Here is a 20,380-nt window from a genome sequence, read left to right as displayed (position 1 = left end):
TCTTGTTCATTCAATAGCTTAATGTCTAACCTTACTGTCAGGTGTTCATTTATTTTTGTTCCAGTTGGTACACCGTACTTTTATCCAAAGTGAATCACACATCACAGTTTTACATTTGTTTACCTAATCATGACTTTTCGTGGTTGGTAGTGTATTGTTATGGTTAATAGTCTAACATTTTAACCACTAAGCCTTGTTGTTTGCACCTAACAATTGAGAATCCACTGTGATATTTGCCCGGACACCACCAGTCGGAGACCACATCTTTATCAAATGTACTTTTATTTTAGTCTGTGCCACACAACAACACGACTCAGTCCCGCACAACAATACAGTGTCTTCAGCCCCAGTCACCTTTCTCCTGGGTCTTCTCTCTCCTCGTCCCTGGGCCACCTGTCTCCTCTCTCCAGGAGCTTCGTCCTGCTCCTGCTCCCGACTCCAGCTCTCTGACAGGAGGGAGGCGGCCCCCTTTATCCTCACCCGGATGGGCTCCAGGTGTTCTACCTGACGTCACGTCCTGGTGTGGCAGAAGCATTAGGAGAGCACCCAGAAGCACTCCGGGTGACCCTGGAAGGATCGTCCTCCATGGGTGTGGCGGAAGTGAATAAGTCCTGGGCTCCATGAGGCTCGGGGCACCCCCTGGCGGTGACCAGAGGCCCCAACGGTCTTGAGCCTCCCTGCTCCCCTTCCGTGGGCCTCTTCTACTCCAGGGTGGTTGCCCCCTCTTGGCCTGGAGGATAAATAAGCCATGACCCAGTCCTTCCAGGCGTCCCGGCCGGGTCTGACCCCGAGCCGCGTACCACATTGCCCCCTCACCAGCGAAGAGTTGTCAGGCGGAGTGGCCCGTCCCGCGAGGGCAGGTTCCCAACGAAGTGGGTCCACCGGCTCGTCCAGGTCCTGTAATATAGAAGGAAAAGGGGGCAGAGATGCTGCCTGGACGCGATCCCCTGGCGTCTCTCTGTGCTGTGCACTGGTTGCGCTCCCCCTGTCAACCGGCACCCCGCGACTTGCCTTTTTTGCACCCTCTCCGTGGGTTCCATGCTCCTTTGGTTGGGTCCCTTCACACATCAGAGGTCCCCGCTGGCTTTGGGGCTTCCCTCTGCACCCGCAGAGGCCTGCCCGTCTCCATACGTGAGGTCACGGGCTCACGTCTCACTTTGTGGGCCAACCCGGCTTCATTCCTCGGGTTCCCTCCTTTCTTCTGGGGTGCCCCGAGCCTCATGGAGCCCGGGACTTATTCACTTCCGCCACACCCATGGAGGACGATCCTTCCAGGGTCACCCGGAGTGCTTCCGGGTGCTCTCCTGATGCTTCCACCACACCAGGACGTGACGGGTAGAACACCTGGAGCTCATCCGGGTGAGGATAAAGGGGGCTGCCTCCCTCCTGTCAGAGAGCTGGAGTCGGGAGCAGGAGCAGGACGAAGCTCCTGGAGAGAGGAGACAGGTGGCCCAGGGACGAGGAGAGAGAAGGCCCAGGAGAAAGGTGACTGGGGCTGAAGACACTGTATTGTTGTGCGGGACTGAGTCGTGTTGTTGTGTGGCACAGACGAAAATAAAAGTACATTTGATAAAGATGTGGTCTCCGACTGGTAGTGTCCGGGCAAATATCACACCACTTTACTTGAAAAGAACAATTAAGCATGCTGTACTTGACCCAGCTTTTGTTTCGTAAGCTGCTTAAATATACTTGATGGAGTGCTCTTGAAAACACAGGTTTCCGTTCATATTTTGATTAAACCTTTATTTAAAGTTGGCTTTCTTCATACAAAGGATGTTTAAGTCTTTACTAAATGATGGTGCTATTAAAAAGGGCAGCATATACTGATTGCACTCCATGTATTTCTGTTTGTTTCATGGCTGTGTTTAATTTATTAAGGGCTTGGTTTTCTTTGCTAAAAATTAAAAATGAGCAACATAATTTATTTTACATTCATCTTAACTCCATCATGAGAATCAATACCTTTTTATTCAAGCTTAATTATAAATATTTAATGAAAGCAAAATTTCTAATTTTAGATGGTCATTCTTATGTTAGTTCTTTTCACACAGGAACCTAACCAGATCAAACCATTTTTTGTTTACCAAGAATAGACATATAAAATTGAAAAGAGAAAAATTGTAACTAATGTAAAGATTAGACAGTTGTCTGTTGAAATGACTTGTATTTAAATACCACCATATGGATAATTAGGGAAAGTGTTTGAATGTAAAGTGACAGGCAAGCGTGAAAAGGGTGTGGAAATTCCCCACCTCACCACACCCCCTTCAATTATGACAGGCTGCACCATAGTTTCATCATTTCTTTTAAGTGGCCCTTGTGTGTGACACTCATCACAGGAGAGAGCAGTCATGTGCACTCCCTAGGTGTGTGCGCACCACAGGCCTTTGATTGGCTTTCAAGTTGGCAAGCGTTTAGCAGCACTCCGTCCTTTGGTCAGACAATGCAGCTGTATACTGCAGCAGCACTGCCGGCTGCCAGAGGGCTCTGAGATGAGACAGTTCAGCTCCCCTGCAAACCAGCAGAAGAACTAACATAGACATAGGAAAGGAAACAAAGTTGCTAAATCATGGGAGGCTCACTGTCTCAGAATAAGAAAAACAATGTGGCAGTTTCCAAGGTGAAGAAGAACAGCATGTAAGTGGTCAGCATTTTTTATTTACAGTATTTTTAATAATCTGCTGGATTCATTTATGTTTCTTAGCTTGGCAGCCATATACACAGTATTAATATTTTCTGTTTTTTGTAGAAAATTGAAAGTAATTTTAAACAGATTTATAAGAGCACATTCTATATATGCCTCGAAAGCAAATTGTAGTTTTGCCACACAGTTAAAAATACTTTGTATGAGCTAGCACACCTATGTTTATATTGTGCTAGTTCATTACCTCTCAGTTGTGTGTGTTTATTTTAATGGAGGGTGGGTGTGTGTGTATGGGCACAACTTACAGTATAACCATCACTCTCTCCATAGACTTTCTCAAACTCCAGTGGACACGTCCCTTTATGTAAACAATCCTTTGGATTTTATTTTGAGAATTGCAGTCATTCTTTTTAACCCACTTAAATTCATACATGTCTAAATTTAGCACTAGATTTCATGAATAATTATAAATACCTTGGCCCACTTCATGTTGCTTTTAATAATTTATTATTTTTCTTTCTGCCCTTAATTTCAAAAGTAAAAAATCAGTTTATTTTAAGCGGCACTTTTGCTGTTTTTTCTTCAGTTTGGAAAGGGCAGTATGGCATTGTGAACCTCTGCATGTTAATTTCCCTGCCTGTCTTCAAATCTTTGTTGTTATTGTTAATGTTAATGTTAGTTCTATATATGCAGCAATTCAGCAGCAAAAATGGACTGCTTTCCTTTAATAAAATCCACAATCATTTTATTTGATGTACATTTATTTACTAGTGCCTTGTTTCTATCTATTAACTTTAAAAAGCACTAAACCATTACAGAAAATTCATTTTTGAAACAAAATTCTGTCTTCCAGCTACAGATAACCTGTCAAGCAAATGCATTGAATATATGTTTCAGCATTATGAAACTGCTGGCTCTCTGAAGTCATTTTTAGCTTAGTATCTATTTTGTATTACACCAGTATTGATTAGATATCTAGCAGACAGCTTGCATAGGTGTTGATATACTGAAATAAGTCGCTTATTCACATGCCATTATTTTTGCTATTTGGAAATCAGATAGATGATCAGTAAACGTTGCACTTGTTAAGTGAAATAACCAATAACAGTTTAAAAAAAAGATACAGTACACATATTAAATATTGTATAAAGGATTATCTATTTCTACCTGTCTTATTAAAGAAGGTATTACGGAACAGTCAAATATCAGTTGTTGTACAGTGGACTTTGATCCTGTTATAACTGGTCACATGACTTAGCAAAGCGCATAATTATTTTCTGCTTTTAACCTTATTTATGTTATCTGTCAGTTTAATGTATCTAGAGATAAATTTATGTACATAGTAAATCTAGAGATACGTGTAACTCATTGTTACTTACCTTGGCTTACCTGCCCCCAAGGTGTTATATTCAACAGCAGAAAGACCAATTTGACAAGCAAATGTCTGTACATGTAGATGTACGTATGTGTGTTTGGACTTTTTTTTTTTTTTTTAAGAATGGTTTTAGTAGGTTAAATTTGCCATTTTCTTCATTGTTGTCTCTTAATTATAGCCTCATAACCCAGTGCTTAGTGCTGCATTCTTACAGCTGCAGGAGTCTAGTCAGTAGTCACAAATCTGTGTGGCACTAGAATATCCTCCTCATGTCTTAGATTTTTTTCTGTGGACACTCTGGTTTTCATTTTCACTTCCTAAATATATTCAGTTTAGGTTGATCTGTAACTCCTTTGTTTAAAGATTAGCCTTACAAAAAGTGGTCTTGGGGATAGTGACTGGCACAATCTTAACCTGAACCAAAGTAAGTGGACTAGGTAAATAGATTAATAAGTTATTGTTTAATTTTATTATCTTTAAATTTTTTAAATATAGTTCTTAACCTATATGTAAAAACTAAGAATGTTGCTACTGAGAAATTTTATTCATATCTTTAAAATCAGTTGTTAAAGGTTTTTTGGGAATTCTTAGTTGGATATTATACAGTTAATAGATTGTTCTTTTGTTGTCATGGTGGTACAATGTGTACCACTGCTGCCTCAAAGTACAGTGGTCCTGGGTTTGACTCCTTTCCCCGGCACTGTATGTGTAGAGTTTGTGCCGTCTCTGCATATGGTTTCTTGTGGGTATTCTGCTTTTCTGCCTTATCTGAAAAACTAATTTAACTGGCATTCGAAAGATAGGGCAAGCTAACTTTACTTTTTGTTATTTTTTTGCCCACTTTTCTATTCTGATTTTTACTGATTTTTCTGGTTGTTTCAAAGACAAATATTTAATGGGTGGTCAAAATAATAATTTGAAATCATACCATCTATCAGTCTTAACCAAAAACAGGTTCATGTTTTTAGCCTGGACCTCAAGGGCCTCAATTATGCTGTTAAGGGAAAATTTGGAGTCTAAGTTAACAGATTTTATATAGTTAACAACCTGTATAAAGAACTTTTAAGATGTCGTAAACAGACTTAGAATGGCAATGCCACAGGCCCAAGCAGTTATCCAGCAACATACTATAGAGGTTTTCCCTAGGGATGTGAATAAAAAATATTTAAATGTTTAGCTAATTTGGAGTCAAAACTGCTTTAAAACACCTTTAACATCTATGCCCTCCCTGCTCCCTTTGACCACAATGCACTTTACAGAGAAAACTTCAATGTTGGTTCTTTATAAAAATACATATTGACACTGATACTCTAAATTGCACAACTTAACTAGATTCTGAAACAGGTTGAGGAACCCTTCCACGTAGGCCTCATTTTATGTGAACAATGAGAGCTTCTAAATAAAGCAAGCATTCATGAACTGGCACTTTTTATAACAAAAGCATAGAAGAAACAGTGAAATTCTGGTCGGACAAAGAGCAAACAGCAAACCAGCTTGAGACCGAGATACCGGAATGTACCTGTATAGTATTGGCACACTAAGAAAATAAGTGTCAGAGCTTTCTTGAGAGCAGGATACGTAACTCATGTCACATAATCAACATGTTCATTATCCAAGAGTATGCTGAAAACATACAAAATATGTGTATTTTTAAAATGTTATTAATACTCTGAAAACCCGGCATATGCATATGCTGCATATTCTCCTTCAGAATATTCTGGTAAAGTGCAGAATTCATAGTTCCTTCAATAATGGCAAGTCTTCCAGGTCTTGCTGCAGCAGTGCATCTCTATATCCTCAAGCTAGACCCCCATGTTTTATGATAAGTTTGATTTTCTTACTGTCAAATGAAGCATTAGGTTTATGTGAGACATATCTGGGACCAGTATTATTTAAAGAGCTCTACTTTTGACACATCTGTCCATACAACATTATTCCAAAAGGACTGAGGATCATCCAAGTGTTTTTGTAAAAAATAAGACAAGCACTTACATAGTTGAGGGGGTTCCACCATGCTACTTTCCCATGAATTCCATTTTTACTTAGTCTTTTTTTTTATGAACACTGACCGCAGCTGAGGCCATATCCAGTTTATGATGTTCTTCTGGGATTCTTTGTGATTTCTCGAGTCTGATGGCTCAGAATGAGTGGTTGTTGTACCCCTGGGGTAACTTTGTCTGGCCAGCCTTTACTGGAAAGATCACAACTGTTCCAAATATTATCCATTTGGAGATAATGTGTCTTATTGTGGTGTAGTCCCAGAATCTTAGAAATAGCTTTGTAATATTTCCTGATTGGTAAGTTTCAACAAGTTTTTTTTACTCATCTCTTGGGTGCTGCACTGAGTCCAGCCTTGCTAAAAGTACAGTTAGATACACAAGCAGGAGAGGCCATACATAAAAACAGCCTGTAAATGTATTTAATAAAACACATTTCTGTTTGTCTGCATTTATTCTGTTCTGCTATTTTTGTTTTGGGCTTGGACGTCTGTTACCCTTCCCTTCCCTATTAATCATGACCCTTAAGCATTAAGTTCTTTGTCATGTAGCTTTTGGCTACATTTTCTTCATCATATTTATAATCTGTATAACTAGACTATTATCTTCATTGACTGCCATTTTAGTTTCAAGTCTGTAGTCCTTTTCTTGGAATCAAGGTTAACTATTTTATTCTATAACTTTATTCAGTGATACTGTTTTGGATAAGCAGGTTTAGAAAAAGGGGATGAAATGATAGGTGGATAATCTAAACATCTGATACCACAAACAGAATCATAGGCTGAAATACTGTGTAAATTGTGCAATCTGGACTCTTGCAGCTGCAGCAGTTTTAAGATGATATTACTTGACATGGACAAATATTAAAAATTAATTTTATTTATAGAGCATATTTGAAACATCAGAAGTTGACCAAAGGACTATACAGCTTTTTCATAAATACACCAATACAGTAAATAAATACACCAAAAATAAATACTCACATGCAAGTTCAAATGTTAAGGCAAAAACTATACGCTTTCAGGCGGGATTTAAAAGTTGGTGCTGACCTAATATAAAAAGTTACTATTAGGCAGCTACTGAAAAAGCACAATCACCTCTAAGTTTATGTCTAGAAATCAACACAACCAATAACTTCTGGTCAGAATGGTCATGAAGGAGAGTAAGTGTATAAGAGGTCAGTAAGATAAAACCAGGGATTTAAAAGCAAACAGTAAAATTTTAAACTCAGTCCTGTAGTGAACAGGAAGGTAGTCAAGAGGTGCTAAGACTGGTGTGATGTTATTCTGTTTTTGAGTGCCTGTAAGAATCCTGGCAGCAGTGTTCTGGACTAGCTGTTGATGATCAAGGGATGGCTGATTAACTCCAGTGTATTATAATGAGTTGCAATAGTCAAGCCAAGACACATGAATCAATGTTCCAAAATTATGTGCAGAAAGGCAGGGCTTGACCTTAGCTAATACCTGAACTGATAGAAGTAGGCTTTAACAAATTTATTATTTAAAAAATTTAACAAGTTTACCAAATTTGAGGGCATTATCAAAAATCACACCAAGATTTTTTTGTGAAGGGTTTACAGTAGGTTGTCAAATGGCCAAGATTAATTGCAGGAGCACAAGTTAGATCAGAAGTTCCAAAACACACAATCTCTGTTTTTTTGCCATTTCCTAGTTAGAGTGTTGTTAGAAGTGAATTTGCAACAGGCTCATGCCATTTTAGATAAAAAACAACACCTCTCTTACTAGGTTACCGTCTGGTGTACATTTTTTGTCTGTAGGCAACAATATTCCTATCCCATGAATACTGAGTTAGGCCTTCTTGTTATCTTTTTGTAAAGAAAAACAATAATAAATAAATAACCATACAAGCAGGTAAGTTAAGAGTTCAAAATGACTTCAAATCAAATATTTTGTCAAACTAAGAATTACATGTCCAAATTTAAACTTTAAACAGATTAAACACATCAAGTAATAGCTTCACTATTTCAACGTATGCAATTAAGAAACAAAGGTCCATGTAATCATACTGTGGGCGTACCTCCATCATCAGAATGGCACAAGATGATTGAAACATTATTCAGCTCCATATTTTGGAGACTTTGCGAGTTCTACAGTTTTCATCTACATATCATAATTTTTTTTTTATGTTTCTCTGTTGAAGCTGACTATCTTTGCTTGGTCACCGGGAATATTAATTGTATTTTGAGGTATCTATTTTGTTGTTTGTTGCCTAAGAATAAGATTCTGTAGCACATTATTTACTGTTCTCTGATTGCTGCCTGTATTCAAGAGAACTTATTAGCAACAGTCTTGTATAGACTTTAGGTCTGTTGCAACATCTCATACATGTGTATCTTCTGGTAAACGTGTGTCTCTTGTGCACCAGACCTTTCACTTTGTTTCTAAGATTTCAATTACTACGTTGTCCTTTAAAGATTGTAATTACCTGTTTGTGAACTGATTAGGCCAGTTTTTTCATTCTTGGATCTATTTCTTGGATCTATTTCCTGGTATGATCTGTACAAACCTAAATCTGTAGAGAAGGAAATTTATTCATAAACACAGAAGTTGAAACATAAGTTTAAGGATGAAACATCTTTCAGAAGCACAAAGGTTTCTCCTTTATCAAAAATGAATACATGTATTTTTTGGATTACTAATAAAGATCCAACTCATGCATTAATATAGTTTAAAACACTTTTAATTATATTGTATTGTCACAAATATTTTAGATTTTGTCAATATGCAATCTGCCGTGGGCTGGTGCCCTGCCCGAGGTTTGTTTCCTGCCTTGCGCCCTGTGTTGGCTGTGTTTGGCTCCAGCAGACCCCGATGACCCTGTAGTTAGGATATAGCGGGTTGGATATTGGATGGATGGATGGATAAATATGTAATTATTTCTTATGATCGGCTAATTTACTAAATACATTAAAAATAAAAAAAGTACTTCATCTTTTTATTAGAAGCTTGTTATATGAGACTTTTTCAAAACAAGCAAACTTCCCCTTATCTCATTTTGAAAAATACTAAGTGGTACAGTTAAGTCCCATTCCAGTTTGTAAAGCTAATAAACACTGGCACTGTCAAGTAGCCGGATGCTACAGAATTAAAAGTGTGGATGTGCAGTATGCGCTAAGCCTAAAATAGACATGTGTATCAAGGTAGCACTAGGATTTGCCACTTCTGCTTTATATTTAGGATGTTGATATTGAGTTGTTTTGTTAGTTTGCTAAACATGTCAAGTCTTTATTTTGTTGGTGTTTTTATATTAAGAAAGTAACATGGTTATTATGTTAAGTGTAGAAAAAAATCTCAAAATCACCTCTGAGATCTTATCAAATTCTGCATGGTCTCCAGGCACATTCTAGGATAAATTAAGATATAGGGTACCTCAAAAGCCACATTGGCTTCCTTAATTTCAAGACATGAAACTTGTAGCAGTTTATTAATCATTCTTATTTTGTTCTGTTATACAACCTAGTTTCTAATTTGTATAATAAAGTTAGATTTGTCCTCAATCTTAAGAGGAATGAATTGGTGAAGAAAATAATCCTATGTGAATATGTTTAAAAATGATCTTGTAAACTACTAAAACTGCAATTTAATCTGTTAATATTTTTATAAACTATTAATCCATTACTGAACACATCTAATTCATTAAGAGACCTCCCATTAGTATCATGTGCAAACCAGGAAATAAACTGTAAATTGCACCAGTCCATTACTGTGACAACTGTGCACATAGCCATATTTATAAGGGGTTAGTATACAATTGCCAAATAACCTAACACAACACTTGGAGGAAAATTAGTGTTCAATGGAAAAACCCACCCAGATATAATATCCATCCATCCATCCATTTTCCAACCCGCTGAATCCAAACACAGGGTCACGGGGGTCTGCTGGAGCCAATCCCAGCCAACACAGGGCACAAGGCAGGAACCAATCCCGGGCAGGGTGCCAACCCACCGCAGCAGATGTAATATGCAAACCTTATATACAAACTGTGACACAACAGGGCTAATCTCAAGGCTGCTCGATCATGCATTATCTCATAGAACAAGCTTCTGATAAAAGGATGAAATTGTTTTTTTCTAATTTTGATATATTTAGTAAATTATCTGATCATAGGAAATAATTACATTTTTACAAAATCTAAAATACTATATGCAGTTGTTTTGAAAAAAAAGAACTATGTAGGTTTTATCATTGAAAATATTATGGAAAAAAGCTCTAAAGTGTTTCCCCCAGAAATTTTACAGTGGAGTAAAAGTAATTGTATTGTATGCAGAATGTGAATATTCACTTCATTAGTTATCTAATTATGTGCATGTTATTTGTGATATTTTAGTAATTAATTATTATTTGGCAGATGCCTTTATGACTTACAAGATCAAAGAGTACAACGGTTGATTGTGTACATTTTTTTGTATACAGATAGGTGCAAGTAAGTTTATTACATGCCTAGAGTAACCTATTGATGTGGAGGTAAAGACTAAACTGGTAGTTTTCCGCTGTGTAACTTATTATCCTACTGCATAGACCATGTTGCCATCTTTTTATAATGCTGACTGTATAAATTTAACTGTAACTGTTGTTTTCCAAGCAATGATCAGCTGTCAGAATGACCAAGTTTTCATTATGAGTAATATATTGGCTAATTACTATATGTCTGGCTAGTTGTTTACCTGTTTTGTGGTATAAGTACCATGAATGTGCTCCAGGTGTGTGTCTTGGCTTCTACTCTTGGGTTTTGCTTGTTTAAGATAAAGTGATCATGTTTTCTCAAGCTTTCTGACAAGGAACAGTATATTTAAATTAGCTTCTTTATCCAGTATCCTCCCTAACTAGCATCCTTTTCTCATTTTAGTTATTGAAAGCAAATAAATTGAGTAAAGACCAATTATTGCTCATCTTCCACCTTTTACATGTAAATTAAATTTATTAGGTTGATGGCTTTTAGAAATCTGGCATTGGGTGGAAAAGGGGCTGTTTTTAAGTTTTATTTAACCAACTTGTTTTTTATTTAGTAATGCACTGAACATATTTTAGAGGAGTTACAAATACATACTTACACTGAACAGAAGTGTATTTTATAGCAGAACACCATGATTCTTAAGGATTCAAAAACACAATGTAATTAAAGGAGGGCATATTATTAGAAATCTGTGTGCAAGGTATGTACTTGAATTGATAAGGAGGTATTCAGGTATCAGGAGGTCACAAGCAGTAATCAGAAATTTACAGCTAACTTAGGAAAAAACCACCTGATTGTTTTTTCCTCGGCCATAGATTACTGGATTTCTGGCATGCTAATAAAAGTCACAAATTGATCCAAACAATAGCCTTTAATGAATCAACTACAACATACTGTGAAAATTACCACAGTTTTGTGAGCTTACACAAGTTGTTTTTATTTGACAGTTTGGTAGACATTCCATTTGGAGTTTGCAGTATAGACACAGTTACATATTTCGGAAATCTATGCATACAAAAGAAAACAGGAATTATATTGTGATTTTATGTTAGTTTCTTGAAGGTATTGCCTTTGTTTATGGAACGGGTGAAATAGACGAGCCTACGCCTTTAAGAATTTTACCGCCAGTGAGGTTTATGGCTATGTTTGATTGGTAAGTCAGTGCAAACAGGTAAGCAGAACAGGAAGAGGTTGTGTGTTGTGTTATGTTTGCATGGCAGTGACATGAGTAAGTGAGAAAGAAGCTGTACTTTTATCAGTTCAAGAATGATGAATACCTGCTATTGAATCTATTTTAGTAGCAGAGTGTTAACAAATGTTTCACTGGGTAAAAGAGGCACACTTGTTTGGACAATTAATCATTAGTACATTTTTTATTGGTTAATAAATACCATTCAGTCTGAAGAGCAATGGTATACAGATACATTATACCCATATCTACTAAAACTGCCAGAAATTTTAATTATACCATAATATTATACTATACTACCGACTCCAACCTTCCAGCCAAACAATTTTTTTTTTAATTGAATGATGTCCATCTGGGGATAGGTAATACCACATTCTTGTACTAAATAGGGCCAGAAGCACGCTATGTTACTTTGTTTGAGTCAGGTAGCACGTCAGATTTAACGACTGCATTTGCTGGATCTTGCTGCTTTTAAGATGTCAGATTACATGATTACAAACAGCAAGGGATGACTGATTAAAATTCTCCCCTGGACTGGATTAATGCCAACTGAAGCAGTACAATAACCAAACAATGGTGTCCCTTGGCCTTTCCATTGCTTAATTGACAAGACCTTAAGACTCGAGTGCTGGAGGCAAAACGAGATTAAAATTTGCATTATTTTTTTTTAAATTCAGTAAAAGAAATAAAGATTTTGAGAGTCTGTTACCAAAAATAAGCAGATGTTAAAGTCAAGCCGAACCTAGCCAGCTCTGTTTTATACTTGATGGAAGCAAAACTCCATGAAATGGAAATAAATGTGATATCTGATGACACCTTCAAACTAGGGACAGGACAGGTTTTCTGTATCATCTTGGTATTGTTAACTGAAGTACAAATCGTATCATTTCACCACAATACGTTACTGTCTCAGATGCATTACATTAATTAATAAGTTTTTTTATGTCAGATGCTATAAATAGACATAAATAAACTACAAATAACTTACTGTACATAAACAGCATTTATGCCCAGTTTGCAACAACCACAAGTAAACATGCAAAATGAAGATTTTTTAGCAATATCAAAACTCCTGTATAAATCACTCAAATATGCAACATTTCAAAATCATAAATGTAAACACATCAAGTGAGCAGCAGAGATTTACATTTTTTCATAAAGGAAAAAGTGCTTCTTGCCTAATCTCTTATATATAGTGATCCTTTATTGTTTACTTTGTCTGGTGTAATCTGCGACCTATGAAGAAAGACATTGTGCCCAGTGGCACTAAACTGTTTCTCAGATGGTCTATTGGTTGCCGGAATGCATAAAAGCCTCCTGGCAACTTTGTAGCACTGCCACATAATCTATTGACTGGTTTATCTTTCATCCTTGTGTTGTCCTCAGTGGAATCCCTGTTGCACCTAAGCACCTATAATAAGGTGTTGGTTGAGGAATTAAATAGGAACATTGGGGCAGACAGCTGTAAGGTGGACCTTTGCAGGGTGTGGTCTGTTGCTGTAACTTCCTAATTGGTGGTTGCCATGGAAAGAGAACACTAATGGACAGTTGAAAAAGGCCGCAAAAGGCAAGAGAAAAGAGATTCAGCACATCTTCCACCATACATCAAATATGGTCAGTCCACAGCCAGACAGAAGATTTCCTCACTTAAGTATATGAGTCCATTCCCATTTTTGGAGGTGGCCACCTCAAAGACTTCACTGCCTGACATGGTCTGGGATGGGGCAGTCATGACGGAGTAACTTGGGTGAGCTGAAATAAATCTTTGTTCATCTGCGATAGTGTGTTTTGGAGACTCTGGGAAAAACAAAACAGATAAAAGTACTACTTGAGTGCATCAAAGGGTTTTTTGTGTAATTTGAGTACTGTATATGTTTGGGGTTGGGTTTACAAATCCAATTTCTGAATTTATGTTTGTGTTGTTTTATAAGATAAATTTAATACAATTTTTTTCTGTCTTGTCTCTTTCTCTCTGTCATTTTATTGATATTATGTAAATGATACATTTTTTAATCTGTCAGTATCATAGGAAGGGGTCCAGTGGTTGTTTAGGGGTGACCTGCTATCTGGCTCAAATAAACCATCAAAAGTGTGGTGACATACAGCGTTATCATCTGGGAAAGGGCAAAGCATTATAACTTTTTTTTACAATGGGTTAGTTTGCTCTTCCACCACATCAGTAGATCCTCTTCTGCTTGAGTTGATGACATTGAAATGTGTGAGACTTGTAATCCAAGCAAAACTTGCATTCACTTCTCTTTGTGCAATTACTAATTGCAAATATGTAATTACATTTAGCACCATATGTTTGATTTCAATGGCATTCTTTCATCAAATGATTACTTCAACATTGTTGTCTATCTAAAATCCCTTTCATAGAGTCTAGTGATTAATTCACGCATTTTGGATGAACAGAATGTATGAATACAGCCAAACTGGTAATGTTATGGGTTTATAAACCATCTACACTTTGTGGTTTTATATTAATTTCGTTAGTAAGGTATCTGTGTGTGTTAAAGTGTTTGTCGCAAATTTTGCAGACAAATGTTTGTGTTGAATGGATCTGCATATGGTTGTGGAGATCCATCTCACCTGTGAAGTCCTCGTTACAATATGTGCAATTGAAGGTGAGAGTGGAATGAGTTCTTAAGTGTTTCTTGAGAGCGCGAGTTGTTTTGAAGCATTGCTGGCAATGTTCACATTGCATCATTCGGTTAGTGTGTGTTTTTTTAAATGTGCGTTCAGATATCTCTGCACTCGGAAGCTTTTGTAACAAAAGGTACATTGAAAGTCCTGTGTGGAATGCATGTGTTCAGGGGAGTGTGTCTTTAAATGTTTTTCAGGAAGAGGAGAGTGGGCAGGTGACGTCACATTAGTGTGGCGAGCAAGTGGGTGTGCACCCTGTGTGCACATACCGACAGCGTCAAATGATGTCACCAGAAGGTTATCACGTGTGTATTTGAGAGGCATGAGAACCTCATAATGCCCATGATCCAAAGGACTGCTAAAGAGCAGGGATATGGAGAGACGTTGGGCCGGATTGTAAACTCAAGGAGAGGCATGAGGACGTTCTTGGAAGTAAATGGTGATAGTAGCTGGACGGATTTGGGACATTGCCACAATTTCTGCCTCGCCACCATAGACTCCGGACGTATTCATGTAGTCAGCGTATTGTTGAGCAGACTGTATAACAATGCCTCTGTGACTAACAACAACGGACACCACGTCGCTGAACTTATCTCAATGTTGGCAAACAAAGCCAACAGCCATGTTGCGAAGTTTGAGAGCAACAGTTTCGTCAATGACATTCTTCCAGAAAAACCCGACTGATAGAAACAAACAGTTACATGATGCAGGAATTTCTATAACATTGAAAGAAGTGTTGTTTCCATGAAATACATTTGAAGTGGTAGCCATGGAGGGCAAATGAACAGTCAACGTGGCTCACAGCTGGATTTGGACCGCAGCACAGACCAAAGCAAGTGAGTATGTGTTTGATGAGCTGTTCGAGTTGGCGGGCAGTGCTCTGAGGTGCGTTCCCTATCACGTGGGAGGAGGGGTAGAGTTTCTGGGTGGGGCTTCGTTGTTCCTTTCCCATGGTTTTTGATGGTGGACGCGGTCGGGTGTCGTAACCGAAAGGAATAATGAAACGTCAACGTGGCTCAGAGGTGCATGTGGACTCCTAGCACAGACGGAAGCGACTTACAGGGTGGTCGGTGAGTTTTTGCGTCTGGGCACATGAGCAGGCAGTGTGAATGCCTAGAGAATGAGGGTGGACGCGGGCTGGGGAATAAGGAGTGTTGGTGGGCGAGGAAATGTTTTCCGTGTTCCTGCAGGACCATCTAAGAAGACGCATGTTTGTCGCGGATGCGGTGGACGCGGGCCGGGGAATAAGGAGTGTTGGTGGGCGGGGAAACGTTTTCTGTGTTCCTGCAGGACCATCTAAGAAGACGCATGTTTGTCGTGGATGCAAATTGCTGTATGTAGTGTGTAAAACAGTTTGTGATGGTGCACACGGTCGTGTGTCGTAACTGAAAAGTCAACGTGGCTCAGAGGTGCATGTGGACTGTAGCACAGACGAACATAAATGACGGCATGTTTTCTGAGGCGTTGTGTCCGAGTTGGTGGGCGTGGCTCTGCGAGTTGTCGTCGTATCCAATGGTCCTAGAGTTGGTGGGCGTGGCTGTCTTGCGTGCTTCCCATGGGTGTCTACTTGTAGGCGGCTTAGTGAATTATATATATAGATATTTACAGAGTTTTTAAAAATTTGAGCAGGTAAAAGTATTAGCCAGTCTTTCAAGTAGTTTTATATTTCTACTGTTTTACCTTGAAATAAATGTTTAATTTTGTTAATTTTGCATGTGGAGATTTCCATTCATATTTAGATTTTTAAAATATTAAAATATATGTAGATATTTAAAAACCCAAACTTGCAAAAAGCTAGAGAATGAAGCATAAAATATGCTGAGAAAAATAAGTAATATATCGTTAATATATCCTTGGCTTAGCTGGCAAAGTAGTGCATACTAATTGGCACTTCCACTTTACAGATCCAGTGTGTTTGCATGTGTTCCCAATGCCTTGCGTTTTTTTTTCTGGGTACTCTTGTTTACCTCCAGCATTCTCAAAGCCTTGTAGGTTTGGTTAAATCATACAAGTGTGTGTATGGTTGTGTTTGTGAGTGGACCCTGCAATTGATTGGTACCTTGTCCACGTCATAATTCTGTATTGTGCCCAGGACTGCCAGGGTAGGCACTTGCTCACTCCTCCTCTTAATTGGGATAAGTGGATTTGAGAATGACTATGACTAATATTAGTTTGCCAGTGAAATTATTTTCTTTGGGATTGCCATCAACTGCTGCCAAAACCAAAGGACATTTCTGAAGGACCATAAAAAAATGTAGAGATAAATTGTGGTATCACAGGGAAAGGCATCCTACAAGGTCCTAATTGTTCTGCTGGATTACCCTTCTTTTCTGAGTAATGGAGGTGGCAGATGACACAGTCAGTTTTCTTGAAGGTTATCCTTAAGTATTGTTCATCTTTCTGTGCATTTCACTGATTTTGCTTTCCAATTTCAGTTTTAAAGGCAGTTAGTCCACCTCAGATATCTTAAAGAAATGAAGAGTATTGTCTTTAACTTTAATCACAACACAGCCATGAGTTGGCAATTGTCAGTTCATCAAAAATGAATGTTTGCATTGATTTTAGTGCAAGAATATACTTGTCTGTTTTTAGCCTTAAATATTAAAAAAATTAATCAAGTTTCTTCTAAAGCACATTTTAAAGAAAGGGCATTGTGCTCTGTCTTTGACTCCTGCTTTGACTCCACTGAAATGATGATTGCCAAACTCTGCAGCTCTACAGTATGGTGCAATCAAAAGTAACTGTAACTGCAAGCTTAACAAAACATAAACCATAAAAAATGTAGTAATTCCTAATTAATAAATAAGGCAACATTGTAAAATAATGATTTAAAAATAAGATGTTGAACAACAAATAAGAGATTGCTCACCAAATGAATATGCACATGAAATTAGTGCATTACAAATCAGAATGTTCAGGGATTACTACATTTATGCTGAATACCCACAATACCATGACAAATTTCAAGCCCTGATGCAACATTATTTAAATTGTACACTGCCTTGTCCAGTTGAATCACTCTATTCCATTGTGGCATCATTTAAGACTTGTACTAGTGATTTAAATTAACAAAACATACTCCGTAATAACCTTTCCAGACACATGGGTAACACAAAAACATCAGGACAATACATGTGCAGCCAAATATTTACCAGAGTACATAACACTAGAGCCTTTTCGGATAGGATTAATTTTACACCAGGAATTGGAGTAAAGTAATTATTACTGTAGGACTTCTGTAAATTTAGCATCATCTGAATAGTCCAGATGACTTTATTGTACTTACATGTCAATTTTCACGAGACTAGTTTAACATGGGTTCCAGTTTGGCTAGGGGTGGCATTGAATAGGGGACAAATAAACACTCACCTGCAAACATACACAGTGCAAGTGCTCTGTCAAGTAATTGCTGTGGTATACAGAGACCAATGTACTACCGTTTGACAGCTAAAGTTTTGCTTTTTTTTACTGGATAAATGTCTGACCTTTGAAATAAAGATGATCTTAGTTATCAAATCACAGAGTTATCAAATCACAGAATATGACAGTTTAACAGGAAGATTGTTAATAACAATATAGCAGTGAGTAAACAAATGATTTTATTCATCCTTTATAAAAATTAACCTTGTTGTCAGTCCTGCATTTATAAGCCTGTGCATTTTTTTTAACACATACATTGTTTGTTAATGCTCAGTTCTTCAAGGAAGAGAACAGTGTTTCTCACAGAAATCCCTAGTCCTGCCTTGAAAAATGTAAATGTTTTCTCACATGACCATAATTATATATAATTATAATATAATATATAAGACATTATAATTGCATTTTTGTGGGTTAATCCATATACATATTTAAATCAATTACTTACTGGTTATGTGTTTCTATTTTGGATGATGCTATTTTTTTGTTCAGTGACCACTGTTAGTGCCAATAATATGCAGCGCCTTAATTCATTCCTACTTTGAGATGCACCAAAGTGGACTAATATTTGATCCAAGACTGAATTCTTGTTGGGTCATGTTCCAGCACCATATGATTATGCCTTTCTTAACACAGCACTGTACATAGTGTACAGAATAATAAAATGTTTTTTGTATTTTCCAAAAATATTTGAAATTTTATCATGCACAATTTTCATTGTATTCTCATAATATGAAACAGCGTATATTGCAAATACAGAAAATGCATTTCCTCTTTTTTGTGCCTTCATAAGAAGGTATGCAGAAATTTGCAAATAGTTCCCTATGCTGGATAGAAATATCATTTACATATACATATATTAGCTTTGAAGCTAAAAATCAGTGGGATGTTCTTCAATGTTTAGTACAAGTACAGACTTGGGTGTGAATTTTTCCTTGATGTCAAAAATCCTGTGCCAGCTGCTTACTGTGCATCGTGCACCTGGTGTCAACTGATTGATAGTTATTTAAAGTATGAATTTATCCACCCAACCAGCTGTTATTCTCCAATCTATTTCAGATATACTATCCATTGACCATTTTATTCTTACTTAAATTCTGCCAAGGTTTTAATATCAATACATTTTAAAAAATGAAACGATATTTCTTCTCCATTGTAGTGTTTTTTGTAGGCTCATTACTGATATTTTTTAAATGTAGTTTTGAGATGTGAGTCACCACTTGATTATATTGCATATGTGTAATACAGCCTGTTGTAGCTAAGTTTTTCTTTCTGAACAGAAGAGGGCAGCAGTTTCATATTTTTATTTACACTGAGATTATTATTCAGCCCCAAAACTTGTGCTTTTGAAATGTGTACAATACCATACCATCTTTCTAAATCAGCTTTAATATATTTTCTGTTTCTGTACTCATTTTAACTTTGTTAAGTATATTGTTATACTTAAAACAGTTTATCTGTGGTCATAAATAAAATCAGTATATATTATATGTGCCTCAGTGAAGCATGTTTTTGATAAAGAAGAGTTATCTGTGTATTTCTGAAAATTGTTATGTTTTATCTACCTATTCCTTTTTGGTGACACTTGATTCTAATAATTTGCAGAATGTAAAATTAATCATCTTTTCAAAATTATAATTATTAATAGTCATATTTGCAAATTTAGCCTTTTAAGCATCCATTTATTATTCAGTTGTAAAATTAATCTTAATAAGTACCTCTTTAACGAATACTCTCATTAAGGAGCAAACCAAACAAAGCCCTGCATATAAATTAAAGGGTAATGATTAATTTCTGGCTAGTCCAGATCTCATCTCAGCTGTGTCAAAGAGGAACTAAAGCATTTCTCATATGATTGTTGCAACTGCTGATTTTAAACTGCTGTTATGTGTTTGTTGCTGCTCCATCAGAGATTTTCATTGTGTTCATTTAATTCTGGTTGGCCTTTCTCCAGATTACATAAGTATTTCATTTCCTAGCATGTGCAGCATGCATCAGTGCTACCATACCAATAGCTACAGACTGGGATACATCACTTTTGAAACTGTAAGCATATCCATATTACTAACCGAGAATGCTAAACCGGATGATGGACGCAGGCACATCCGGCAATGGGCCGTAGCTGCAAAAAGACGTACTGCGCAGGTGCAAAAAGAGTCCGCGAGAGTCGGCTGAGGAGCCGAGAAAAGCGGACAAAAGAGGGCGAGAGAGGTGGATGAGGGGCCGCGAGAGGCGGACAAGACCACAGAAAAAAGGAGTGAGCACAGGAAAAATGGAGAAATGAGGCGCAAAGAGCACCGAAAAAAGGAAAAGGCACATAAAAAAGTATTCAAACGCAAGCAAAGCACGAAACACATTGCACACGAAACTAGACCCAATAAAAAAAAAAAAAAAAAAAGAGGCTCGCGCACAACAGCAAGGCACCCCCCCCCCCCCACAGGCACCGGACAGGACACACACCAAGAGGGGGATTCAACAAGCCCATGGAACACAAAAAAAAGAACACAAAACCACCCCACAGACCCTACAAGCAAGGGACAGGACACACACAAAGAGGGGGATTCAACAAGACACAGGAACACAAAAAGAAACAAGACGCTCGCGCAACAACAATCCTCACCCCCCCCACACACACA

The 20,380-nt window shown here is 37.6% G+C and overlaps 1 protein-coding gene across 1 annotated transcript in view; it reads left to right on the top strand.

Moving 5' to 3' along the window:
* Window positions 1-2,370: 2,370 nt before the first annotated feature.
* The window catches only part of tacc1 (transforming, acidic coiled-coil containing protein 1), a 117,000-nt gene continuing 98,990 nt past the window's right edge, over window positions 2,371-20,380 (top strand). The window contains exon 1 of the mRNA XM_051922090.1: window positions 2,371-2,637. Within this exon, the coding sequence (XP_051778050.1) occupies window positions 2,570-2,637 (68 nt within the window). The 5' untranslated portion in view covers window positions 2,371-2,569. The remainder of the gene's footprint in view (window positions 2,638-20,380) is intronic.

The sequence above is a fragment of the Erpetoichthys calabaricus genome, chromosome 1 (genome assembly GCF_900747795.2).
Source record: "Erpetoichthys calabaricus chromosome 1, fErpCal1.3, whole genome shotgun sequence".
Classification (NCBI taxonomy): domain Eukaryota; kingdom Metazoa; phylum Chordata; class Cladistia; order Polypteriformes; family Polypteridae; genus Erpetoichthys; species Erpetoichthys calabaricus.
This window is presented reverse-complemented; position numbering and strand designations above follow the sequence as displayed.